The 26,612-nt window shown below is 39.7% G+C and overlaps 5 protein-coding genes across 9 annotated transcripts; 3 read left to right on the forward strand and 2 right to left on the reverse strand.

The window, feature by feature from the left end:
• Positions 1–58: 58 nt before the first annotated feature.
• On the reverse strand, positions 59–3,971 carry LOC144025535 (leptin receptor overlapping transcript-like 1). Of its 4 annotated transcripts, none has more exons than XM_077531702.1 (4): positions 3,783–3,971; positions 2,288–2,363; positions 1,727–1,913; positions 59–1,642 (listed from the first exon to the last, which is right to left on the reverse strand). In XM_077531702.1, exons 1-4 carry the CDS (start codon positions 3,850–3,852, stop codon positions 1,526–1,528), a joined length of 450 nt encoding a protein of 149 aa, XP_077387828.1. In that variant the 5' UTR covers positions 3,853–3,971; the 3' UTR covers positions 59–1,525. The 4 variants fall into 4 exon arrangements, with proteins under 4 accessions (XP_077387828.1, XP_077387827.1, XP_077387830.1 ...); XM_077531701.1 differs by lacking the exon at positions 3,783–3,971 and adding an exon at positions 3,285–3,442; XM_077531704.1 differs by lacking the exon at positions 3,783–3,971 and adding an exon at positions 2,817–3,250.
• Positions 3,092–10,240, forward strand: srp72 (signal recognition particle 72). The gene is made up of 20 exons (XM_077531699.1): positions 3,092–3,480; positions 4,002–4,118; positions 4,553–4,673; positions 4,859–4,979; positions 5,204–5,347; positions 5,444–5,555; positions 5,827–5,858; positions 6,170–6,294; positions 6,376–6,433; positions 6,590–6,721; positions 6,808–6,936; positions 7,045–7,117; positions 7,196–7,260; positions 7,355–7,450; positions 7,552–7,655; positions 8,196–8,273; positions 8,367–8,504; positions 9,186–9,223; positions 9,314–9,473; positions 9,787–10,240. The coding sequence occupies exons 2-20, from the start codon at positions 4,019–4,021 to the stop codon at positions 9,956–9,958; spliced, it is 1,998 nt and encodes a 665-aa protein (XP_077387825.1). The 5' UTR covers positions 3,092–3,480; positions 4,002–4,018; the 3' UTR covers positions 9,959–10,240.
• A 626-nt stretch (positions 10,241–10,866) lies between these two features.
• On the forward strand, positions 10,867–12,333 carry snapc1a (small nuclear RNA activating complex, polypeptide 1a). The gene is made up of 2 exons (XM_077532434.1): positions 10,867–11,527; positions 11,817–12,333. The coding sequence occupies exons 1-2, from the start codon at positions 10,913–10,915 to the stop codon at positions 12,267–12,269; spliced, it is 1,068 nt and encodes a 355-aa protein (XP_077388560.1). The 5' UTR covers positions 10,867–10,912; the 3' UTR covers positions 12,270–12,333.
• Positions 12,334–12,732: 399 nt separating this feature from the next.
• arl9 (ADP-ribosylation factor-like 9) lies at positions 12,733–17,170 on the forward strand. Of its 2 annotated transcripts, none has more exons than XM_077532435.1 (4): positions 12,733–13,148; positions 13,582–13,762; positions 13,896–14,071; positions 15,337–17,170. In XM_077532435.1, the coding sequence occupies exons 1-4, from the start codon at positions 12,876–12,878 to the stop codon at positions 15,508–15,510; spliced, it is 804 nt and encodes a 267-aa protein (XP_077388561.1). In that variant the 5' UTR covers positions 12,733–12,875; the 3' UTR covers positions 15,511–17,170. The 2 variants fall into 2 exon arrangements, with proteins under 2 accessions (XP_077388561.1, XP_077388563.1); XM_077532437.1 differs by lacking the exon at positions 12,733–13,148 and adding an exon at positions 13,264–13,423.
• Positions 17,171–20,801: 3,631 nt separating this feature from the next.
• On the reverse strand, positions 20,802–26,374 carry hopx (HOP homeobox). The gene is made up of 2 exons (XM_077531986.1): positions 26,113–26,374; positions 20,802–21,096 (listed from the first exon to the last, which is right to left on the reverse strand). Exons 1-2 carry the CDS (start codon positions 26,242–26,244, stop codon positions 21,019–21,021), a joined length of 210 nt encoding a protein of 69 aa, XP_077388112.1. The 5' UTR covers positions 26,245–26,374; the 3' UTR covers positions 20,802–21,018.
• Between the last annotated feature and the right edge of the window lie 238 nt (positions 26,375–26,612).

The raw sequence follows: 26,612 nt of genomic DNA on the forward strand, positions 1-26,612 counted from the left end.
ACAATATGCCTTTTCTAACTGAAAAATCAACTTGAATGACTGAACGGATCAGACAGAATGTCCCAAAATTGCATTTATTTAAAAATAAAAACAAAAAATCGCCATGCTGACTACTGCCATAGAAGAGTAGCATCGAACATGAGTTGTTCTATTAAAGAAAATAAATGAATGACATGACTGCCAGTGTGGAAGCAATCTGCTCGTAACAGTAGCAGAGAAAGAGAGAGGCCCAAGCTACAGCGACGCAACACACTTGGTCAGACCATGTCGGACAAATTTAACAGGAAATATCTTGAGTTCTCTTTCACTTCTCACTCACTTTTTTTTTTTTTTTTTTTAAACATCATCACCAGTGGGTATGTCTCGTGTTCAGCACATTTTGACCAACTTTAAAGCATTAGTATTATGGAACAAAGCACGCAAATTAAGTCAGTTTTTTTTTTTTTCCACAGAAGCTGCCTTCATTCCAGTGCCTCTCAGTACAATCAATACCTTCACTGAAGTGACGTCAGGATAACATAAAAAAATGCACCATTAGATGGATGTCAAATGGATTATTGATAAATGAATGTTCATTGTGTGTTTTCATCAGGAGCATGGCACAACTAGAGAAAAACAAAACAAAACAAAAAACCTGTAGTGATATGGCACCACATTTTGGATTAAAATCCTACAGAGCAGGAGTGGGACAAAATATCACTATCTTGATAAATGGAAATGTTATCTTTCAGTATCGGTGCAGCATTGATAAACTAGTGCGCCTGCATCAAGTGTGACCCTGATTGTTTTGCGCATGCGGCATTCATCTGCAGTGTGGACACCGATTGGTGAACATCTCCTTCTCTGCAGGCAATCTCAGAATCTCCACAAGGTACCAATAACACCACACAAGTCATAGCATAATGAGTTTAATATTTTTGAGCTAAAAGTTTATAAAATCAATACTGTATAATGAGTATTGTATTGTTTTTTTTTAATGGCAAAATATTTCAATAATATCATTTTGCAAGATATTCTGTGATTCCCACCCCTGCTTATGTAGATTATTGACTGTGTGTTAGCAGTTGGCAAACCAGCAAAGAGGAAAATTACTGTGCGCCACCTAGTGGACTAGAGCAAATGTATTCAAAATAACACAAAAATGAATAGACATTGTCATGGAGGTCTTCTGAGACGTTCGGGTTATGTCCTTTTCGTAGTTTTGACAGCATTTACAAGCTGTTGTCCATGGCAGTTTGGCTCCAAACACTCAAATATCACAACAGAAGTCATGGAAGATATCTGAGAAACATTCCCAAAAATGAACGAAAAAAAAATTACACCAACCTTATGTCAGTTCAATGTGAAGCAGGCCGGGATACAACAAAAGCTATTGCACGGCTTCAAAGTGACTACTATAAATAATAACAACAAGGACCAAATAATAAGACCATCAATAATGATGCTAGTAATAATTATTACAATAATGATAATAATAATATAATATTAATAATAAAAATAGTTCAGACCCCCTCGCTCTGCTGGTTTACCATTGCTGCCAGCTGAAATCATCATTTGATCCGAAGACGAGGAAGAAGCCCAGGATGGTTCCAAAGATGACGATATTGCCCGTCGAGACGAGCGCACACGCCCCCCAGGCAATCTGCAAAAAATCAGCGGCGATTCCGCCTTAGCTCGAAACACCTCGTTCGGTACGTGAAACGTTCGTACAAAACCGGCGACTCACGATTTCAGCTCGTGCGAAGACAATGGGCAGGCCAAACGCTGAGATGACGATGCCCGTCGTGAGGAAGATAGCCAATTCTTTGCAGGCGTTGCTGGCGGAGTCGGTGTCGTCCACCACCCGCCGCGAGATGCAGTATGGGATGGGCGAGAGAATGTAGAAGAAGAGGAGGAACAGTGGCCAGTATTTGCTGGACACAGAGAAATGAGATTTGCCATTTGCAATAGCTGATGTGTTGTTAACCACGGAAATGACATATCAAGGAGGAATGGCTCATAATTCATATATGACAAAAAGTAGCCAGTGTACAATTTGTAAAAAAAATAAAAAATAAAATAAATCAAAAGTGTAAATTTAATGTCCTCTCAATTTTTGAGATACAGAGGAGAACAGCATAAATTTAATGTGACCTTCGACAACTAACAGACATACTGGAGACCCTAGTTCAACTACTTTCTTCACTGCTAAAAGTTTCATTATTAACTCGATGTAGTATAAAATATTTATTAAAAAAAATAAAATAAATAAAAATAAAAAATAAAAACTTTGACACAGCTTCCTTACTCATAAATGGGGAGGGCACATCCCAGCATGAGGAACATGAGGCCAATGGCCCCTCCAAAGGACAATGCGATGAGAGCTGGAACACAGCAAGGACAATTCATTAGGCAAACCTACAAGTACAGTACAGTACATTGTATTTTATGTCGCAGAGAGGACTCACAATTCAAACCTACTTCACATGGTTCAAATAAAATCACAAATACTACACAGTTAATAAAGAACACTTCATAAAACTAATCAAGTCTTAAAATGTCTCTAAAAAATGTCCACAGAAGTGGCAGCTCTTATCGCCAAAGGAAGTGAATGCAAAAAAAAGAAAAAAAAATGGAGCCACCAGACTGCAAGGCTTTTAAAATGTGTGCCTGATGGTGTCAACCAAAAATGACAGTTACGACATAGATAGGCAGGTCAGTGTACCTAATATTGCGTCCATTGAGTAGACATCTGAAATCAACGTGCCTTAATGACTTTTGGGATCCCCCCCCAGCCCCCTCCTCAACAATAAGCAGCAGAGCCCCAAGCTACATACCATGTGACATATCAGCTGATTTCACGTTCGACAACAGTAAAGACAGACAAAGCTGGTCAGGCGTTTGTAACTTCTTTTTTTAACACACATTGGCGTGACCTAATTGGCACGTAATCGCCCAACTTACGCTTTCGTTAGCCTTAGCCTATTAGCGACTGGTTAACGTAATACTGGCAACATAAAAAAAAAGCGACAACGTCACATGATGCAATGCTTTTATGCATTACAACACACGCCGATTCATTAAATGGAAAAAAAGACATAATGAACAAACACGGCGGTGTTATATTTTAAGCTAATGCTAATGACTATCGGCCTTGTGGCTATACTTTTCCATTAGCTAGCTAAAAATGCCAAACGCGCGCGTAAGGCTTAAACGCATTGCGTCAAGCTAACAGCGGATGCCATTTGTTATTAATTTTTTTTATTTTTAGCTATGTCATGGATTAAAAACGTCATACGCCGCACCTTTTATCCCTGCCATCTCGCTTGGACACAAAGGATCGTCACAATACAGCCGGGCTAGATGACAACAGCTCCCCCTCGCATCCGCTGAGGACTGCGTCGGAACCTGGAACATTTCGCTTTCGACCGAGATGCTTTCAAAGACTAGGTCGAATGTCGGAATATTAAAAAATCCTTCGATGGCTGTAAAAATATCGTGGTAAGTTTTTCTTTTTTTAAAATAGGATATCAGATATATTATATCGTTCTTTGTCGGGGGATTTGAAAATGTGTTGTGTGTTAATGTGAACGTCTGCAACTGAAATGAGTAGGGACTTTGCTTTGATTGGAACTTTTGTGACCGCACTTGACATATGTACAATAACAACGCTGTCATTTAAGATAACAAACTCAAACTGCGAAATACAAGAGTACTAATTATTAAAACACTAACATAATATCGAAACATCCGCACTAATAATTAAAACACAAACACAATCCCGAAACATTCAAATTACGTACATATTTGTATTACGTCGACACCGTTGGGCTGGAGCTCCGTCGTAAAGCGAGGACCCGGTATCTCCATCATAAAAACACTGCAGCGACGCGTTGGAAGATATAAAAAATAATTTAAACAATTATAATATAAGTCAATATTACAGCCGATCGTGTTTGATGTGAAGTTCCAACTCGTTTGATGTTAATCCGGATGTACACATTTCTACTTCCGACTTCCAGTAGTCCACTCATCAAAGATGGCGAGCGGTGGGCTGTCCACGGCGTCGCTGTGGACCGAAGTGAACCGCTGCGGACAGAACGGAGACTACACGAGAGCCTTGAAAGCGCTTACAAAAAGTAGGTGTCCTTGCTGCGAGCGAAGCCGGACATGTTGTCGACTCGTGGATTGAGCGTGGGCTAACTTGTGGCTCCTGTCAGCGGTGCTCCGTGGCTAAGCTATGGTTAAACTCCCCGTGCAGCTGTTAGCATGTGGCTCGGTTACGGGCCCTAAATCCGCCTAATGTGACTCTTTGCTCGCTTTTGCTTTTTATATATTCAGTAATGTAGTCGTATAACTATAATATAAGTTGCATATGTTATTCGACGCTGTAATTTTATGTTGCACCGTCTTCTTGTGGTTAGTGACGTGTCTGTTTCATGTCAGTGGGCTCATCTTATCTTAGTTTATTTTTTTGGACATATAATGCAATCCCACTCTAGAAAAATGAACATGTGGTTTGCTTGATGAAGTTGTAACGTGTTTGTGCTGCTTTTCCCTGCTTTTGTCACAGTTTTGCAGGAAAACAGAGAAGATGTGACGGCCCTTCACTGTAAAATAGTGTGCCTCATTCATAACGGCACCTTCAAAGAGGCTTTAAATGTCATGAACACGCACAACAAGATTATCGGCAGGTAATTCGTGATCACCTGACTGCCATCACATATGTGTGTTTACGTTGCACTCTCATTGGCAGATGTCGGGAACCTATCAAATGTTTTTTACATTTGGAAGAGGCCTGATTGTGTCACTTGTACCATGCAGCATTAATCCCATTTTGGTTTGAAACGTTACTTTTGTGCTTCACTTCCTCCTCTAGCGAGCTCGTGTTCGAGAAAGCGTATTGCGAGTACCGTTTGAACAGAGTTGAGAGCTCTCTGAAGACCATTGAAAGTGCTCCCGAGCAGACAGACAAGCTGAAGGAGCTCTACGGTCAAGTGGTAAGGCTTATTGATTCATCCTTAAACCATACAAAAAAAATAAATCCACCTGGTTGGTCAATGTATGCATGGACAATTCTTTCAATTGCATCTTGTTTGATATGAAGCTGATAAAGCATGTTTTTAGGACACCAAAAAATAATCTATGTTAATGTCTAGTGTATGACAAGGAAACATACTTTCAAATATTTTATGTTTTATTTTTTACCTTTGTCTTTGTGCAGTTGTACAGACTGGAGCGCTACGATGAGTGCAAGTCCGTCTACAAGGATCTGATCAGGAACTCCCAGGACGAGTATGAAGAAGAGCGCAAGACTAACCTCGCGGCTGTCCTGGCCGCTGTGAGCCAGTGGGAGAAGGCACCATTGGCAAGCCTTGTTTCAATGAACAAACGCTCATATGGTTCTATTAGGAGTATTGGTACGCCAGACCCTTTTGTTTATATATTTTTTTGCACTTCACAGGAAGATTTAGGCCTCCCCGAGACGACTTACGAGCTGTGCTACAACGCCTCCTGCATGCTGATTGGCCAGGGTCAGCTGACTGCAGCGTATAATAAGCTTCAACAAGCTGAAGGTCAGGCCTCGTCCTGTTCCCAGTACAACTTTTTGTATCGTAAACCATTTTTTCCCCAAACTTTTGTGAGCCATGGATATTTTATATCAGATAAATCCCCCCCCCCCAACAAAATCTTATGAAATGTCTCGGTATGCATAATTGTATATTTAAACAAAGTAGAGACGTTATTTGTTGTAAATGGAATAAGAGTTTCTGGATAATTGAGTGAAGTCGGACTATTTCCCATGATTGGAAATCACTAGTGTAAACATGTTTTCTTGTATTTCAGAGCTTTGCCGGCAGTCATTGGCTGATGATTCGGTAAGTTTGTACATCTGGTCGTTTGTGTGTGTGTGTGTGTGTGTGTGTGTGTGTGTGTGTGTGTGTGTGTGTGTGTGTGTATGTATGTATATATATATGTATGTGTATATATATATATATATATATATATATATATATATATATATATATATACACACACACTGTATAGTTGTCCAATTCATGATCATTTCTTTGCGTTAAGGGTTTATTTATGAAGCTGTTATTTGTCAACATTTGCCACATCCACATTGTTAGTGTGATTCATCTGTGCTTTTTGTTTCCCTTCGTCATAATGGCATCGTCTCCTGCAGGACATAACGGAGGAGGACGTCGAGTCGGAGTTGGCCGTCATCCATTCTCAGATGGCGTACGTGATGCAGTTGCAAGGTCGGACGGACGAAGCGCTTCAGCTCTACAATCAGGTCATCAAGCTCAAGTAAGATGAATGTCCTTTCATTTACAGGCACAGGTGGAAGCTTGTGTTGGATTCATAAAACAGTTTTTTTGCTTGTTTTAGGCCTTCAGATGTGGGCCTGCTGGCCGTGACTGCCAATAACATCATTACAATAAACAAGGTGGGCCTATGGCAAGCAATTATGAAGCTCACAGTAAAGCGAATGCAGACATTGAAGGGATTGCTGATTTTTCTTACTCCTCATTCATTGGGATAGTAATAAATGCAATGATTCCAAGCGGGCCGTCTCACTCAAGAAAATGTTCTTCTTCCACAGGACCAAAACGTGTTCGATTCTAAGAAAAAGGTGAAGCTGACAAACGCAGAAGGGGTCGAATACAAGCTGGCCAAAAAGCAGCTACAGGCCATCGAATTCAACAAAGCCTTGCTGGCCATGTACACCAACCAGGTGAGTTCGGCGCAATCAGATTTATACGTCATATGTGCTTTGTTTACATTAAACAATCAAATTGGTATGTTTTTGTCATCCAACAGGCCGACCAGTGCCGAAAGCTGTCCTCCAGTCTTCAGTCTCAGAACCCGGGTCACCCGCGACCCGTCCTGATTCAGGTGGCTCAACTGTGCAGGGAGAAGCAGCACAGCAAAGCGGTCGAGTTGCTCCAGGTCGGGACGGTATTTGAGTCACAGGCCAACTGGCACATATGACACCTGTGGAGCTAATTTGTGTTATGTTTTTTGTTTTGTTTTTTTTCCCCCGTCCTCCATCTTCAGCAATTTTCAGATCAACATCCGGAGAGCGCGTCGGGCATCAAGCTGACAATGGCACAGCTGTATTTAGTTCAAGGTATGAGTATTGATTTTTTTTTTTTTCTTGTCAGTTTGTCAACATTTTATAACCTTTTTTTTTTTTGGGGATCCTCAGGTCATGTTACAAAAGCCTGTGATGTCCTGAGATCCATTGAAGAGTTCAAGCACAAAGCGGGCATGGTAATTATGTGTTGATGCACAGCATCATCACTTCTGCTCTCTACCATTTTAACAGGCTTGATCAAGCAACTAAACATTGCTATTGACTCCTAAGGTGTCGGCTCTGGTGTCCATGTACTCTCACGAAGAAGACATTGACGGCGCTATTGACGTTTTTAGACAAGCTATTCAACACTACCAGTCGGAACAGGTTTGTGTCTTGTCGTTTTTCATACCTCAGCTGCAGAAAAGCAGTGTAATTTGATTAGTATATTTAATGTTTACCTTAGTACTCCTATTTTTCCTCCTCAGTCGGGATCCACGGCCCACTTGGCTCTGGTGCGAGAAGCTGCCAATTTCAAATTGAAGTACGGACGAAAAAAGGAAGCCATTAGTGATCTGGAGCAACTGTGGAAGTGAGTTCACACAGGGAGGGAAAAACACTCGTTTGGCTATTGTGCATGTTTTACTAAAGTGGCCCGTCAGCTCAAACTCTATATTTCATAAAGACTCCTTCAAGTTTCCGTGGAAAGGTTTTACCATGTTTTAGGCAGGACACACAAGATATGCTTGAACTTCAGTTCATATACAGCTGTGTTATTCTAATTATTTTGTGGCACTTGGTATGCTGTTGTGTACCACTAGGACCAAATTACAATCTACCGGTACATAAGTCATTAGCTTTATCACTTGTAGTGGTTTTGGCAGTGATTGTTATGTCGGTGGAATATAAAGGAAGCAGTTTCATTACACACGCTTATTAAAGCATTATGTGTAAAATGACCACTTAGACTTTACCATATTAGATTATTCATTTAGATTAACGGAGAATAACATATTTATTTTAGATTTTAACAGGAATCATAAAAAAAAAAATAATAATAAAATATGTACAAAAGTGGAGACTGGCTACTTTGCGTTTGTCCTCTTGAACTCAATGTTATTTCATCTAATAGGCAAAACCCGAAGGACATTCACACGCTGGCGCAACTCATCTCCGCCTACTCTTTGGTGGACACGGACAAAGCCAAATCGTATCCTTGAAAAGCAAATCACGTCTTCTTTCAGTTTAGCGAGCTTGTGTTATACAAGTCAGTTTCAAAGTTTTCCTCAGAGTTCCACTCCAGCCTGAGCAAGCACCTCCCTTCGGCGGACACCATGTCCTTCAAGGTGGACGTGGACGAGCTGGAGAACTCACACGGAGCTACCTACGTCAGGAAAAAGGCAGCCAAAGTCGCGGGAGAAAATCTTCCCAAAGAAGAAGGGTAACAATTATTATCATTATTATTATTAGTATTATTATTTTGCTGGTTTGTTAGTTACTCCCAAGTATGTAATTTAATATGAGATACTGGAACAGGTTGAGTGTGACCGTTAAAACTGATTAAATATCAGATAAATCGGGGAAAAAAACTACATGAGTCATTAAAATCTACTGCAAAAAAAAGTTACATGTAAATTGTACATAAATGTTTAAAAATACACTTCTTAAACATTAAATGCATATTTACATTCTGAACTGTACTGTATATTATTATTGCTAACACAAGTACAGTACACCCCACTATTATGTTAGCAAAAAAAAAAAATGCAAGTAATTGACACCTGCTCCAAAAAAAGTTTTATAATTGCCTATATTGGTAGTTTGAACTGTAACCAAACTATAATCCCAAAACACGTGATCATTTCGAACTCACCTTACTTTACCCCTAAAAATGATTGGCTTACAGCTAATTGACTTAAAACCATACATGTACCGCAAAGACTTTTCATTACTTCCAAAAACCCAGGCAAGGCAATGAAGATATATCACCTAAAATACTTCTACACTGATTGCTACTTTCCTATTGGCTTTGGCGCCATCTTGTGGAACTTAGGGTGCTTCAGAAAGACAGTTGATGTGGTATAATTGAAATAAGTTTTCAATATATTTTTTTTTCCCACAGACAAGGGGACATAAAAAAGAAGAGGAAGAAAAAGAAGGGTAGGTTTTGCTTACCGATAATTCAACCATTCTGGCCTGGCTGGAGGTCCTAAAGCACCCACCGCCTCCTTTTCCGCTTCCTCCCTCCAGGTAAACTACCGAAAAACTGCGACCCCAAAGCCACCCCCGACCCAGAGAGGTGGCTGCCCATGAGGGAACGCTCCTACTACCGAGGCAAGAAGAAGGGGAAGAAGAAGGAGCAGATCGGGAAAGGCACGCAGGGGGCCACGGCGGGCGCGTCGTCAGATCTGTAAGTAATTGAATTGAATTGAAATATTAATCCATACAGTCGAAGCAAGATTTCTGCCCCAACCTATGTTGACATCATTTGGCGCTATGGCCGCTCATTACTTTTAGACTTTAAAAAGTGGGAGGCATTTATGCAAAATGTTATAAATCTTACAAATTAAAGCTGAAAGTCTGCAGTTCACATCTTGTTCATTTTTCACATTTATTGAGGTGGTGTTGAGAGCCACAAAGTTGAATTGTATCCATGTCCCAATATTTATGCAACTGACTGAATTGACGAGCAACAAACTTTGGTTGTCTTCCTCCACTTCCAGGGATGCGAGCAAGACCGCCAGCAGCCCTCCAACATCCCCTCGACCAGGGTCCGCGTCCGGCTCGGCCCCCAGCAACGTGGTCCCTCCACGCCAGCAGAAACCCGCCTCGTCCGGGGCCACACGCAAGAAGGCACCACAGAAGAAGAAAAAGGGCGGCAAAGGAGGCTGGTAGCCTCAGGAAGAAAGGACCATTCATCGCAAAGAATTTTTTTTCTTCCCCATTCTTGGGTCCTACTTTTTCCTTTTTAATTTACAGACAAAACCTCCCAACTTCCCTCCACTTTTTGTCTTATTTTTACCGTACAGGAAACGGCACAAAATGGACTCTCAATGGCGATTCAGAGGAAATGAAAGTATACGTCTCAACGAGTGTTTCTTTTATTTTTGTCGGAAGACAAATTATATTATGTGTTCAAAAAATGAAACACATTTGAATTAAAAAGTAGAAAATGAACAGCACTGGGCTCATGTTTCTGTCCATAATCAGGTTTTGAAACCATGTGACTTCGTGCCTCAAAGTGTCAGTGACGCATAATACCTACCGATAAATTTCGGAAAATTTCTCCTTTACTGTATTCGGGAAAACAACTGTAAGAATAAACTTGGCATAGAACTGCAACTAATCTTGAAATTTACATTTTTTACTGGTGAAATTGACTTAATGAAAATTAAATTTTTTCTAAGATTTTATTTTCACAACACTTGAATCTCAAGACAATTTGTATCTAAGAAATACACGACTAATCAAACAGTACAGCTGAACTGTTGGACTTTAATCTTGAAATTATGCAACTCTTTTCCTCAATTCATTTCTTGTAATATTACTATAGTCTTGGAAATATACATTTGTTCTTAAATATACCACCTTATTTTATCCCTATATTAGTTTCATCTTAAATATTTTACATCTACAAAATATACACATATTTTACTTTTATTGGCAGTAAATGTAATATCTACACGCCACAATAATTTGCAACCTTAGTGTATTAGTGTATTTTTATTTTCCCATACCCAAAATCTGTTGAATTTGTCTTAATTGGGCCACGCCCATTCCCGGAAATTGCTTTAAAGTCATGGTAACGCCTTGCTTTGGGACACCCACCTGCACACAATTTAGCCCAGGATGCCTCGCATGCCTCCCAAATACGCGGACACCTTCTACGATCCTCTCACCGAGGACGTGGAAGAACTCCTCGGCCGCTTCCAGCTCAGCGACTCGGTCCGCCTGGAGCGCTTCACGGCCTTGTGGCGAGACGCCCGCTTCTCGGATGTCTTCCTGGGCATACCCAGCATGAGCGAGATGAGGCGCTTCTGTCGGGTGGCCATGGCCACGGCCGTCAAGTACTTCCTGCCTCCTTACTGCTACCAGGTGCGGGTCGGCGGCCTGTACTTGATGCACGCCTTCTACCACACACAGCTCGCCGCACCACCGGTGCGGATCCGCCTGGCTCTCCGGGACTGGGACGACGTGCAGAATTTCTTGCGGGACTCCATCTCCTGCGGACACCTGGACGTGATTTACGTCTACCGGAAGCTGGTCTCCGCCAAGGTGGTGGACTACACCGCCATGCCGCATTTGCTTGTCTTCCAACGGCCCAAGAAGTCCAAAGGTCCGAATGTGAGCACCAAAATGCTGGCCAGGGCCACTGCGGTGCAGCAGCTGCTCACCGAAGACGACCTGGAGGAGGTCGCCAACGTCCAGAACCGCTACCACAAGATCAAGAACGAGCTAGTGGAGGTCCGTACAGCTGTTACTACTACGGTGGCCGAGAAGTATATAGTGTAAAATAGGGGTGGGGAAACGTGTGTTCTAATGAGTTCATTTTATGTTTGCTTGGTTTTCTGAACGTAAACACAAAGAAAAAAAAACTACAAATAAATAAAATAGATGAATAAGTAAGTGTCAAGAAAAGCTATTAAAAGTGTACATCTTTACGGAGGCATTTAACATTTATTTGTAAAAAATAGTCAACCAATTGATCTTAAATTGTACAATGTTCTAATTATGTTGCCTCTTGCTGTTGTAGGTCCGCCTCCAGGCCACCATGACTCATGCAGACTTTACCTCTCGCCTGAAAGACACTTTGAACGAGTTCCTCACTTGGCAGCAGCAAACTTTGACCCAAACAAAAGATGCCCGTGAGCATGAGGATGAGCCCACCGAGCAGGAGGCCTGCCGCAGCCGGGCTGCCCTGCTGGACTCCATCAAGAAGAGGAGCTACGGGCAAAGCCAGGAGGGCTCCAAGTCCAGGAGGCCCCGCCAGGTAGTGGTGGCGGCGGCGGCAGCAGAGGATTCCAGCTCGGAGCCCAAGCGGCAGGGGCCCAACAAGCCGGACAAGCCCCTGTCGCTGAGGGCCCGCACATGGAAGACTCTCGGGAAAAATACGGAGAAGTCTGAGTTGAAGATGTGGCTCCTGAGCGCCCCGGACGAGGAAAGGGTGCCACTGAAACGGACGATCCAGCAGGGACGATACAAGTAGTAGAAAAGGGTCATGTGTACTTATTTGACTTTGTTTTTTGGCAAATAAAATTGTTTTATATGGAGTGTTGTATATCTGTCTGCATTGTCACACACAGTTATTAACTTTTTGAAAACGTACATTATGACATTGCTGTTATAAAAACTATATACAAAATTGCAATATAACAGTGAGGCAAATTTAGAATGTGATGAGTTGAAAAACAAACAGTCGTATTACATTATAGTTAAGTGACAATGGCAAGAACTGCTTAATTGAAGACCCTGGGCAGATTAGGTTGCCATGGCAAGTTGGCAACACATAGCAGCCCATTCTGATAAACTTTAATTTACATTCAGAAAATTCTGTAAATCTCAGAATTTAAACACCAAGAAAACAGGCTGGTTTTTCGTTCATATTTTGTTTTTTTTCCCCCCTCTGTTGGCCGAACTGAGTAACTCCATCAACAAAAGACGAGACCGGAAGTAAGGTGAAGAGGTTCCACCCGCGCTTCCGGTCTAGTAATCCACTTGTTGATGAAAGGGAAGTGAGACTCGAAGGTTAAATTTAACTTAAACGGACAAGGTTATGTAACATAATTCATCATATTTAGTTTGAGTGAGCGCCATGTTAGGCTTGAGGGAAGCCAGCGTCCTCGGTGTCTCCGTGGCTCTGGCGGGGGGACTGGCCTATGTTGTCTGGAACTACGCCTTCTCCCGGGAGTCCGGTGAAAGTCGCTGGGGGGACGAGAGTGACGGCAGCCGGGAGAGGCGAAGGCCCGCCGGAGAAAAGAAGAAGAAAGAGGAGGTGGAGGAGAGTGGGAAAGACACTGAGGAAAATGTCGGTGAAGCCCGCGTTGAGACTGTTGGCTCCGCCGAGAGAGCGCAGAATGTATACGAGGTATGCGTCACAACGGGCGGGCAAGCTGGCATGCACACCTCGGCGATGTTTCAAAGGTCCGGCAGAGTCACACAACTTTTATCATGATGACGTCATGCAGTCCCAACTGTATTTAAAAGTAAAACTAGCATCAAATATTCGTATGACACTTTCCAAGCATTTGGACCACATTTGAGAAGTAAAAAATCTTGAGGCGGCTATTTGCCACGATCGTTTGATTGGAGTACATAGAACCTTTTAATTTAATAACATTTAACTTGAGGCACTGCCTGATGGTAAGGAGGGAATGCAAGCTATTGAAAAGGAATGGAACATTTTAATGTAAACATTTTGCATCTGGAAGAAAAAGTCTAAACGAGTCTTGCGAATGAACACTCAGAAAATAGTCTTATCTCATTTTCAACCCCTTATTTATTTGTGCTTGTGCGTGCAGCAATCAACGTCGGTGAAGCCAGTGGGGACCCAGGTGCTGGTTCTGGGTCTGGATGGAGCCGGAAAGTCCAGTCTGCTGTACTGTTTGGCCGTCGGCAGCCTGGACGTGGACATTGAGCCGACACAGGGCTTCAACGCCGTCTCCATTAACAGAGAAGACCTGCACATTGAATTTCTCGAGAGTAAGAAGCAGCCTTGTGTCTGATTTGCTTGATGAATAGTTGTCAGTCTTAAAACTCAATTAGAGAACAGCCAGAACATGTTACCTACTGTAAACCCAGCAACTAGTTTGTCTCGTCTTATGTATGTCATCAGTTGGCGGCAAGGCAGAACTGAGGCCTTACTGGCCAAGGTACATGTCCAAGGCGCTGCTGCTGGTGTTTGTGGTAGACTCTTCAGCACCGCAGCTGTTCGGCATCGCCAAGGCGCAGCTGCATGAGCTGCTTGATGCCGACCCCTGCCTTCCTCTAATGGTACTGGCCAACAAGCAGGTGAGGATGAAAGAACTCTCAAAAGCTACAAAAGGCTTCGTTTGTCCTTCAGCCCCGATTACACCATAGCAACAGGTGTTTTGTCTAAATCTATTCAAAATGGAACTTAATAAATGTAAAAGACTCTGGAGAATGGATCCAATTTTGGTGGTCCTTTTGTAAAAGTTGTGCATTTATAAATGCAGTCGTAGCTTGATGAACAAGTGCCCTGTCATTTTTTTCCAGAGCCGTCACTTGGACAATTTATTTTTATTTTTTTCTTTGTATTGCAAGCCAAAATTTGTGATACAAGCATGTGTCAGATATGTAAAAAAAAATGGTGCAATCCTACATAGGTGCTCACACTAAAATTGGAAATATTTTGTGTGTAATTCCACTGACGGCCATTAGATGGTATTACACTTGTGTTTAATGCTAAATTTAAAGAAGAAGAATGAAAACAGATAGTATTTCAAGATCAGCTGAGTTTTAGCTGATTATTCAACATGAGATCCTCCTTAATCCAGCTATTTAGGTCTAAAGAAAGTGGCGGCTGCAGGCTCATTTTATAATGTACGTCTTTGGGCATGATTATTGACAGGGCATGGCCAATTAATGGGCCAATATTAGCTCTTTTCAATTTTGAGAAAACTGGCTGATTTTGATTACCGGTAATTTTTTTGCTGATTTATTTTATTTTTTATTTTTTTTAAAGATTGGTATCGGCCTAAAGAAATCCATATCGGTTGGGCTTTATTTAGTGACATAAATCAATTATTAAAATTTAAATAAATAATACAATTAAAAATATTATTATAAAAATAATGGTGAAATGATAAATTTGTTAGTGTGCATCTACACTGTAACAGTTTGTACTATATTTTTGTCTTATCCATTGCTCTTGCATTCTCTCAATATATTAAGTTATTGCATGTGATTGTAAATGTTTTAAAACAATGTTATACCTATGATCTTGAAAATTGCTTTAAATGCTATAAAAAGTACCTCGGGAGTATTTAGGGCGTATTTCTATATCACTAACTTGCCCCCCTGCACAAATTCCTATTTAGACAGGCCTATTATTATTATTATTATTATTATTATTATTATTATTATTATTATTATTATTATTATTAATGTATTACTCTATGTTGTGGCATCTTATAGATGAGCATCAAAACAGTCAATAAGACATTTTTCAGAAAATAATTGAGAATTATATGAAGTAGTAATAAGCAATGACATAGTTCTCATAAAAAGGCACACCAACACGTGTTGTCTCGCAGGACCTACCAGGCGCTTGCAGCATCACCGACCTGCACGACGCTCTGGAGCTTTCCAAGGTGGGAGAGCGCAAGATGTTTCTTATCGGCACCTGCGTCAAGAAAGGCGAAGCGGAAGTCGGCTCGGGCGTGCGGGACGCTCGAGAGCTCATCATCCAAATGGCCGGTGGCAAGTAAACGGTCTCCAACTTCCTATTTGATATTTTCACGTCCGCCGGCGATTGTTATTGTCTTATTCTGTTCGCACCTCGTTCACTTGCGTCCGCTAAACCAGCACCACCGAAACAAAGTTGAAACTTAACCAAAGACGTTTTCAATGTTTTTGTAGTAGTTAGATAAGAATTTTTGGACCACTTAAGTGAAATTTGATTTCCAACAGTGGTTGGGAATCACTTGAATAGATGAGGAGTTCATGTTTGTGTTGTTAAAGGAATCCGAAAACATCAGGAAAATAAATTGGAATTTTTTTTTTTTTAAGGACAAAGTCACAGCTTTGTAATATTGCGACTTTCCTAATATAAAAAAAATTGAAGTCAAACGTCCAAATCTTGTATTTTGTAAAACCTATTCATTATTATTATTATTATTATTATTATTATTATTATTATTATTATTTTATAAAATAGTAATAATTAATTCCATTAATTCAATTTGGTTATGACCTGTTAACCACTAGGCGTCGCCAAAGTTCAATGAAAGATTTACTGCGTGTGAATTGTTATTTGATCATTTATTGACATTACGTTACACTGTTAAATGTCAGTTGTCAATCCTGTTTACTTAAAATAAGGTCAAGGTAGCTGTCATATATAAATATGTACATTGTCCTCCCTAATTATTGGCACCTCTGGTTAAGAAGTGTTAAAAACATAAAATTAATTTAATGTTTAGTGTATTTTATTACAAAACTGAATTTATTCAAAGCTACAGAACGCATCTTAACCAGGAGTAATTATGGAGGGCACTGTAATTGTAGATTCTCAAGATAATAATCAGATTTTAGAAATTAAAGTTGGAATTGTAGATAATAAAATTGTACATATTGGGTTTAAAGTTATAGATTAACAAGATACAACAATCGGGGCTTTTCAAGTAAGTCTTGTATTCAATAATTCATTCAGTCATTTTTGAGAAAATTGTATATTTTTGAGATAATATGACTACCGGTATTTTCAAAAAATGATGTCTTTAGTTACAATATATATTATTTTTCTTTTCTGTATGGCTCAAATAGTTCTTTGTAGTACTGTGCCGTTTTTTCCCTGGGACCAAAATAAATGTCAACTGTTTCAGCTCTTTTCGAATATTGAGGGGGGAAAAAAAAAAAAACACACAGATTTTTTTTGTTTTTTTTTGTTTTGAATTAAAGAACGTCGTTTAATGAATTTGATGGTTTTGATTTTATGTTATTATTGTTGTCCTTCTGTAGTAGTCAGGTGAGACATGAAGCGTGTGACTCGGGTTTCATGTGTGTGGGTTGCTAGGGACTCGCGTCTCCATGGCAACAAAGGCAGATAAGGTGACACCTTCCCGACTTTTTCCCATTGCATTTGTATTTGGAAAAAGAAGTGTAGGTGCGGACTTGAATGCATCACGGGTTCATCTTTAAATATTTGCCTTGTCTTATGATTTATTGCAAGGATTAAACAGATTCAGTATATTCTTACAGAGCGACCTCTGCTCTAATAGACCCGGGCCCCAAATGTGTGTCATCTACGTTTTCAAATAAATCCTAACATTTGATATATAACAGCAGTTCGGTGTTCTCTCTAAATGGACTCCTGGTCTTCTCTCAGTTGACAATATGTACTTCATACAATAAATGACATGTTCAGCGCTTTTGGTGTTTGCGTATTAGCGTCCTCCTCAGCTGGATCAATAACTCGTAAAGAGACAGACGGGGAGAGGCTAAATTTGTCCGTATAGTGCACAGACAAAGCTTTAAATTTGCCAAATTGACATTATAGTGAAGGTTAGTAAGTGCAGCGGGATGATGGTGGAGGAGTGCCAGGGGCCCCATTAGACAAGCAGAAGAAGACCTAAAAAAAAGTAGATGACATTCAGAATGCAACCAAAATAAGAAACATATTGTTAACCCTCCTCCTCCTCATTTTAAGTACAGCACTTTGTTTTAACTGTGATTGTTTTTTGTGACATGATCAATAAATAAAGTTGAATATATACTGATCATGTCTTTTTTCCTATGGCTTTTTAAATTTAAAAATATTTTAAACTTAAAAATATTTTAGACTTAGCATTAAAAAATGGTTCATTTATACATTTAGAGTGCTAAATGTGTGGGTGTATATATATATATATGTATATATATATATATATATATATATATATATATATATATATATATATATATATATATATATATATAAATAATCAAACAGTACATTTAGTATATTTCCTACAAAAAATGTTTTACACTTTGAAGCAATCATTTTGAAATGTGGCATAACAGGAGGATTAATAAATACATATATTAAAAAAAAATACTAACAGTGTAATTATTTTAATTAAAAAAAATATATATATAGGGTTTTGCATTGCCAAAAAAAGTGTCCAACCTATACAAGTTAACATACTCCTAGTATTTAATTATTACATACACACAAACTGGGCATGAGTTCCATTTCTGCGCCTTTATTTTGTAGGTCACTTAATCCCCCCCTTATCAGGCTGTCACATTAAAAGCATATCCACGTGCAGCGGTAATCGGATCAAGAGCCCACACAGGAAGCGCAAGCTCCCGGGACCGATCCTTCCTCACTGTAATTAAACACGACATAATGTCGTTTATTAGCATGATAGCCGGCGGCTACACTACGATATGACATTGAGGCTTTAAATCACACACAGAAATAATCCAATCACAGTGGACCCCAGCTATTCGTCAACAAACTGGCGGTCGTAGATGGTTAGTGATGTTCCACTCGGCTGTTGGATTCCAATGGTTTTCGCTCCATTTGAGATTTATCACTTGATCATACTTCTTTGACACCGATGTGCTACTTTCCTATGTGATAAGGGCTTGGCATATGCGGGAGATGGCTGTTATCAAATTAAGATCACTTTGTGTTTTTGTCTGTGTAAACAAGCAAATGCATCCTCCCAAAAGACATGATAGAAAAGAATGAGTAGAAGTCAAGGATAAAAAAAAAAGAAAAAAAGAGCAGCTTCCAAGTGACAAATTCCTCACTGCTCCACTCGCTCCTCATAGCAACAAACGAAAACAAGGCGACATTTGCATTCCGTTTGCATTTTGTGCTCCTAATCACAACGTGCTAAACAGAACTGTTTCTATCTTTTTGACGTTCTTAAATAATGAGCAGTCGATTGGTTTCACTAAAAACAGGTTTTTGACCAAAAAGCGGAGAAAACGATCTCTTTGTGCAAAGAAACATTTCAAGCAGAACAGCGACTTTGACACCAATATTTTTTTTTGATTTTGTGACACCTCAAACGTAAAACAACAAAAACAAGAGCAAGAAGAGGCTTTTGAAGCCAAAATTTATTTGTAGATTAGATTAATTACTAATGCTTAAAAATGCACCATGAGCGAGACTAACTCGATAACTTGATATGCTGCTCGAGTGTGGTTTCAAGTAAACAAAAAAACAAAAACCCAGACCTGCAATTATTATTATTTTTACTAACAATTGTATCCTGTTAAATAGTCATCTAAATATGTAATACCCTCATTAAGAGTCGGTATGTACACAATGAATGGCAAATTGGATCAATTTTAAATTTGGCTTTAGATAGAATCTATATTTTACACAAAATCACCCCCAAAGTGATGTTTTTTGTTTTCATTTTCACATAAACGCCATGCTTGTTTGCGGCATTAACACAATACTGCAATATATCACACACTTGATGAGCAGCATACCAGAAGTACCTGCTGGGTGGTTTCCGTCAAGCAGGTTGTGCAGGCGCTTTTGCACAGGAAACCTCAACCTCCATCGGACCCTCGCCCTCCTTGCTTCACACTCACTTCAGAAACTCTTGCCATATTTGGCAACATTAAGGACGCAATTTTTCACTAGGGATAGGCCGATTATCTGTGCTGATATTTTCATCAGGATTTGTAAGATGTTCACAGACACTTTGTCCTTGTTGCAAAGACATTTCGAACCTATTCAGACAATTTTTCACTGTCTGCGAAGATTTTTTGAACCCTGACGAAAACCCAAAATTAGATACATTTCATTTTGCATACATTTTTGTCACTGCTGACACTGCGAAGTCCCAATACTTTTTAATTTATATATATATAGAATAATAATAATAATAACAATAATAATAATAACAATAAGAATAATAAAAATCAGAAATTGTTGAAATTTTGGAAAACTTTATTTACAGTAGAACACTTTAGAAAACATTATTTATTTATTCACTGCAAACACTTGGAAGTCCCAACACTTTTTAATTTATATAAAAAATAATAATAATAAAAATAAATAAATAAATTCAGAAATTATGTTGAAATTTTGGAAAACTTTATTTACAGTAAAAAAAACAACAACAACAAAAATATTTATTTACTTGCTTTTGAATTTAGCTTGACGTATGCTGATGACCCTGGAAGTTCCCTACAATTTCTGTTAAAAATAAAATAAATAAAAATAAACAAAACTGTCTATTGTTTATATGTTTAAAATTAAAAGATTTTTTTTTTACGCTTTTATTTTTTCTTTTACAGCAAATGAATATTGGCTTGAAATATCAGTTATCGGCATTCTTGACAACTAATAATCGGTATCGGCCCTGAACAAGCCATATCAGCCTATCACTATTTTTCACCATTTCAAAAGGTTCCCAGGTGTCTCTCTAAGTTGTAAAATTTCTGGCTGAAATCACTCCGTTTTAAGGGGGCGGTTCTCTCTCATGCAAATGTGTCAGGGTATATAGCACAGCATCCAATAAGTAATACACCCCCTTTAGACATTTTTAATGACCTTCAGAGTAAAGCACTTACTTCCTCATTGTTTATTTTCCTTTCCTTCCACCTTGTCTCATTTATGGCTGAGTTATCGTTTGAAAAAAACACCAATAGCATGAGAACAGCCAAGCAGCTGCCAAAGACGCTCGAGAGTGCCTATTGTTGTACATCTTGTTTATTAACAGTATGCCGAAAGTGAGGGCCAAAGCTAGTGCACGACTATGAGCTCACATCCTTTTTACAGACAGGCGGACAATGGAATGACATCACCTGTCGCTTGTTTGTCCCGTGGTGCCGAGCGCTGCGTCCGGCTCGTGTTTCTGTTCGTCCCGTGAGTCGGGGACTTTGAATCGGGCCCGCCAGGCCTCAAATAATACGTCAGAGGAACTGTTAAAAGGACAGAGGTGGAACAAGTGCTCCCACCTTGTGCTAAAGTGTAAGTAAAGGTACAAAAAAAAAAACTAATCTGTTGAAATGTAGTTAGAAAAAAAACACAGAAAGACCAGACAAGCCATTTTAACGCTTAATTTATTAACAATAGTCATTTCATGTAAACACATCGGTTATATAGTTAACAGCATTCAAACACCTTCACATTCCCAAATTTCAAACAGCTTTATATATAAAATAAAAAGAGTCAGGAGGCAGGAAGAAGAGGAAGTTCCAGGTGAAAGGTCCACAAAGTAGCTGGGGTGGCAGGAATGGTGGTTTGGGTGATGGGGTGGGTCTCAATCCAACACAGAGCCCAGTTCAGCTGGAAGACCCTCAGCCTGGCGCCACTGAGACGTGCGTAGCTTGAACCATTTCTGGAGGGAACAGAGAAGGAAGAGGGAGGTGTTGAAACTTTTCTCTTTTTTTTTTTTTTTTCACTTTTGGCCACAAAACCCTTGGCAGAACCTGAAAGACGAAAAATGATGATGCAACAGACCTGGCATGAATAGTCCTGAGAACAGGTGCACTTTTGATCACCTCAAAAAGTTTTGCAAACAAAACGGCGGCTGCTGTAAACACGCACCAGGTACTCCATATAATAAGAACTGAATTTGTGGGTCCAAAACTTTTTTGTTCACTAAACATGATTGCCTGTGTAAGGACAGAGTTCCAAGTCAGTCGGTCTAGCTTGCGAATCAGTTGATTGATGGCTAAATGTGTTCTGACTGAGTCAATTGTTCCAAGACTAATGTAGGATCTAAGTCTATTTGTCTAAGTCTAAAGGAGGTTCTAAGGCATTTATTTGAGTGTCCAAAGTACAATTCAAGTATGTTGGTCAAACATAGCCTCTAAGTCTGTTGGTCCAAGTCTTAAGTAGGTTCCAAGTTAGTTGTTCCAAATCTAAAGTTGATTCACGTCTTCATTAGCTTCTAAGTCATTTCCTCCAGGACTGCAGTGTGTAGGTTCTAGGTCTGTTGTTTGAAGGCTAAAGTAGGCTTTAAGAGTCATAGGCATTAGGATCCAAGTCAGTTGGTCTAAAGAAGCTTTTAAATCTGCTGGTCCAAGTCTTAAATAGCTTCTCAGTCATTTGGTTGATGTTTGAAGTAGTTTCTAAGTCACTTTGTCCAAATCTAATAAAGGTTCTGAATCTGCTGAAACAAGTTTTATGTGGATTATAAATCAATTGTTCCAAGTCTAAAGTAGATTCTGTGTCTGTTGGTCCGAGTCATAAGTAGCTTCTAAGTGATTTGTTCCAGGGCTGAAGTAGGATCTAAGTCTGTTGGTCCAAGTATAAACTCAAAAGTCAATATTTCTAAGTAGATCCAAGTCACTTGGTAGCTTTGAAGTATGTTGGTTTAATCTGAAGTTAATTCTAAATCACCTGGTCCAAGTGTGAAGAAGGTTCTGAGTCAGTTGGTCCAAATTTAATGTACATTCTAAGACTGTTTTAAAGTAGGATCTAAGTCTATTGTTCCGAATATTAAGTAAGTTTGTTGGTCCATGGTTAAAGTAAATCATTCCTTTAAGTCTAAAGTAGATTCTCGCTCTTAAAACTCATTCACTGCTGGTCATTATAGAAAATTTTTACATTTCCAATACTCACGTGATATTACATTCAATAATTATATATAAACCGAATCTACCAAATGACAGAATAGACTCCCTACTTTTTGGTCCGTCCCATTCTTTTATAATTGACAGCAGAAAAATGTAGGTTTGCCAAAATACAGCCATTTCTCCCATGGACTCTGAAACTGTGTTTATTTCCTATAAAATGGGGCAATGATGTCATCTACCGGTGGTTGGGCATCAGTAAAGTTGTTTCCAAGTTTGATATTTACAGTGGAGCATGCTCAGATTCGCCCCCATTTAGCACCGCTCTAAAAAATACAATTGACAAGTATACTTGTCAAAGGCAGTGAATGAGTTAGCTTCTGTTATGAGTCAGTTTCCTCAAGTCTCAAGTAGTTTACAAGCGATATGGTAAGTATCACATATGGCTGTATAGTTTGTATGTTGTAGTCAGTTGTCCAAATCTAAAGTATGATTTAAGTCTATTGTTCCAAGGACCAAAACCAGATCTGAAAATAGAAATCAGGTCTAGCTAACAACCACCCCCCACCCCCGTTTTAGTGCATAGGTTTTCTCATGTAGGCACATAGAAAAACCATGTTGGGCTAAGGCTATTTTGGGACACTACTCTATATGTACGTATAAAAATACCATGAGTGGAAATAAATCTCCAGGCACTACTTCAACAACAGTTTACGCTGTGTATATTTTTCTCGGTAGTAGTTTGGATTGGCCTCTCACATGTTGTGTTGTATGTTCCTTGGGTTCTCGTCGTTGCATAACCGAGACAAAGTTGACTGCTTTTCACTCCCAACAAACAAGGAACTCAAACATGAGGCGCGCGGAGGTCGCCGCACATTGTAAACGCTGTTTATGTGAAACGGGGAGTGGCCCCAAGCCTTGTGTGTTACTGTGTATATGTATCACTGTGTATATGTTACTGTGTGTGTGTTTTTGTGGAGCTAAACCTTCCCCAATGAGGGCTTTGTTAACAATCCAAGAACACTTGAGAGGAAATGAAGTCAAGTCTTTTGATCAGGTGCCACATGTGAACCTTGCACCCCGCCCAGACTGCACAGAGTCCTCTCGCACACAATAAATAGAAGCACTTGAAACACCTGATGTGTACACCATGTGTGCCTTTATACAATAGCAGCACACGGCAACACATAAAGGGCTATTTAGCTAGCTAGCTAGACATCACTGAGTTGTGTATGGAAACAACATCATTTCAGTTTGAATGTTTTGTGATAACAGTAAAAACAACAAATTCAGACTTACTAAATTCGACTAGCTTAATGCTAATGCATAATGGGAAACAACATAGACAGGCTAATGGATAGCATCGGTATTGCGGTGTTATAACCTGTTAAAGGTGCCATGGCACTCTTATTAGTTTGTATTATTATTATTATTTTTTTAAATCATCTTTGATATCCTTTTATTAGATTTGCAGGATAGTTTTGATTTGACAAGCTATCCTGTCAAAACACTTTATAAGACAGGGCGACTGGATTTCTCATTTATATTTGATGTGTAAATAAGCTTTGCTCTGATTGCTAATACATAATATATGTTGGCGTCATGTGGCAGCCAAGCGTTCGTAACGATGTCATGTTTTGATCCTTTGATGTTGGCTTTTTACGATTGTTGTTTTTGGCCCGGGTGGTCGAGTGGTTAGCACGTCCGCCTCCCAGTTCTGAGGACTCCGGTTCGAGTCCAGGCTCCGGCCTTCCTGGGTGGAGTTTGCATGTTCTCTCCGTGCCCGCGTGGGTCTTCTCCGGGTACTCCGGTCTCCTCCCACATTCCAAAGACGTGCATGGCAGGTTAATTGGGCGCTCCGAATTGTCCCTAAGTGTACTTGTGCGTATGGATGGTTGTTCGTCTCTGTGTGCCCTGCGATTGGTTGGCAACCAGTCCAGGGTGTCCCCCGCCTACTGCCCAGAGCCAGCTGAGATAGGCGCCAGCACCCCCCGCGACCCTTGTGAGGAATAAGCGGTCAAGAGGATGGATGGATGGATGGATGATGGATGGATGGATGTTTTTGGCCCACCATTAGGAAACGTGAACTAGCTCAAGACCGTCTTGTCACAAAACAAGCAGTCATGGAATTTATATCCGAAATTTGTCCGGCTACTTCTAGCTTCAGTTGCTACATTGACTGTTTATGCCTGCGTTGTCCAAACTCCTTAGTCAACTCATCTGAGGTTTGCAGTTGATGCAATGTTTTAGCTTTGCACAATATTTTTTGTATTTTTGTATATATTTTATTTTTCTCGAGTAATTGAATGTCCGATTTGGAAGTGAGAGCACCATGATTGTCACCGGTTTCAGTCACGGGGCAACAACTGTGCCGCAGGTGAATTTTTCTTGGGTGATCCTCATTTTACGGCAATGTCATGACAGCTTCTGCTAGTGTGAAGTGTCTGACTATATTTGATCAGGTTTGTTTACGCTGGTGCTATGTTGTCAAATCCGGACTAACAGGTTTGTTGGCTTAATGTGGGGAATAAAAATTTTTTGCATTTGCAGATGGATGAAAGTGTTTTAAAAACAGGACATGAAAGCGAAACAGCAGCTGTTGTCCATCCAGCACAACTTTGCTTATATGTAAACTTGATTATTTACATGGGAGGAAGATGAGGGCGAGTGATACTGGACATGCCCGCATCACTTTTTCTTTACAGGGAGGAAGGGTTTACACATTCTCAGACTTTACTAAGCATTTTTTTTTCTTTTTTAAATAATAATAGTCAGTAGCCCTGTTTTGTTTCATACTTGCTGTCAGACTAGAATAATTTCATGACAATGCAACATTTTGAACAAAAACATGGACCGGACTCTTACTCAATTCCAAAACTGACCACAAGAGAGCTCACAGCGGCCAAATGGTTTCACAATATGGCCTGATACTGCACAATCATACAGTAGCTAGCTCCATACTTAACTACACCGCGTCTCATATTTTGGATAGTGTGTGGGTTTGTTGTGCCACACTACAACCCAAAATATGTCAAAGTGCATGGAGGGTGGTGGGGAAGCATCTTATAATTGGATTTCTGAAACATGAATACTGCACAGGATGCAAAATGAAATAGATGCTAATATGTTTAAAGACACATTTGCATTTTTTCACTGTATAAATTTTATATAAGGATAAATATTCAAATCTACATGTTTTTAGGGTGTAAAATTGGATATAAAGATAAATATTACTTTAAAAGAATCTAAAATAATGAACAAATGTATATTTTATGAATAAATTCAAGTGTTAATTATAGTGAAATCTGGGATAATCTTAGTTTATGCTAAAATAAAAATACATTTACACAAAGCAATAAAAATGTATTGCATGGTAATATTTTTAATATTTATACACTTTTAATTAAATCAAATGTGTATATTAGAGTAAAATTATACTAATCTGAAAAACAAAATCAACAAATTTTAATAACTAAATTAAACTAGTTATGACTAAACAGGGATGGATAATTTGCACTAATATGCTTAAATAATAATAATAGATTGACAATGTGAATATTTCATTAAATTCAAGTATATTTCTTAGGCATATGGAATATTAAAGTGTATTTTTTCCCCATAAAATTCAAATGTGTAAGATTGATAATAAAACAAATCAAATTACAAAAATAATGGAAATATACAAATATTTAATATTTTCCTTATTCAAATCTATTGACGTTTAATATAGTCAGAACACAAAATGTATAGTGAGTCCCATTCTCGACTTGTAATGTGAACACGCACTTGCAAACCGAACTGGAACCCGCATGATGCGAGTTTGTGCGAGACCTTACCCGCGTCTCCTCCTCTGAGAGTCCGCACTCGGCGGCAACCAGCATGAGCGTCGTGTCGTCGGGATTCTTGCTGGCTTTAAAATTCTCCTCCAAAACTTTGGCCTGGTAGTCGGACAGCTTCTTGCACTCCATGTCGCACGCGAAATGCTGCCGCCGGGAGGGAGTCGAGGGAAGCTGCGGGCTGTCCGGAGCGTGGGTTCGGCTGCGTGTTTCTCGGACGACTCGCCGCCGGCGTGTGACGGCTCACCCGGCCCGCGGGAATCCCGGAGGTCGGAGCGCTCCTCCAGAGGAGGCGGAGCTCTGACGTCACAAACTACATGACACCCCGGGCGAGTGATGTCTCATTTCTGTGACAGCTTGTAGTGGTCGCAATGCAGTGACGTCACAAATGAAGTCATTTAACTGGAAATGAATAACGTGCAATGATGCCTAGTTTTATTTTTAAATTGGCTGCATAGTGGAACTCGTTTTAATGGAATTTCACCAATCAACATTCCTAC

Source organism: Festucalex cinctus, chromosome 9 (genome assembly GCF_051991245.1).
Source record: "Festucalex cinctus isolate MCC-2025b chromosome 9, RoL_Fcin_1.0, whole genome shotgun sequence".
Taxonomy (NCBI): domain Eukaryota; kingdom Metazoa; phylum Chordata; class Actinopteri; order Syngnathiformes; family Syngnathidae; genus Festucalex; species Festucalex cinctus.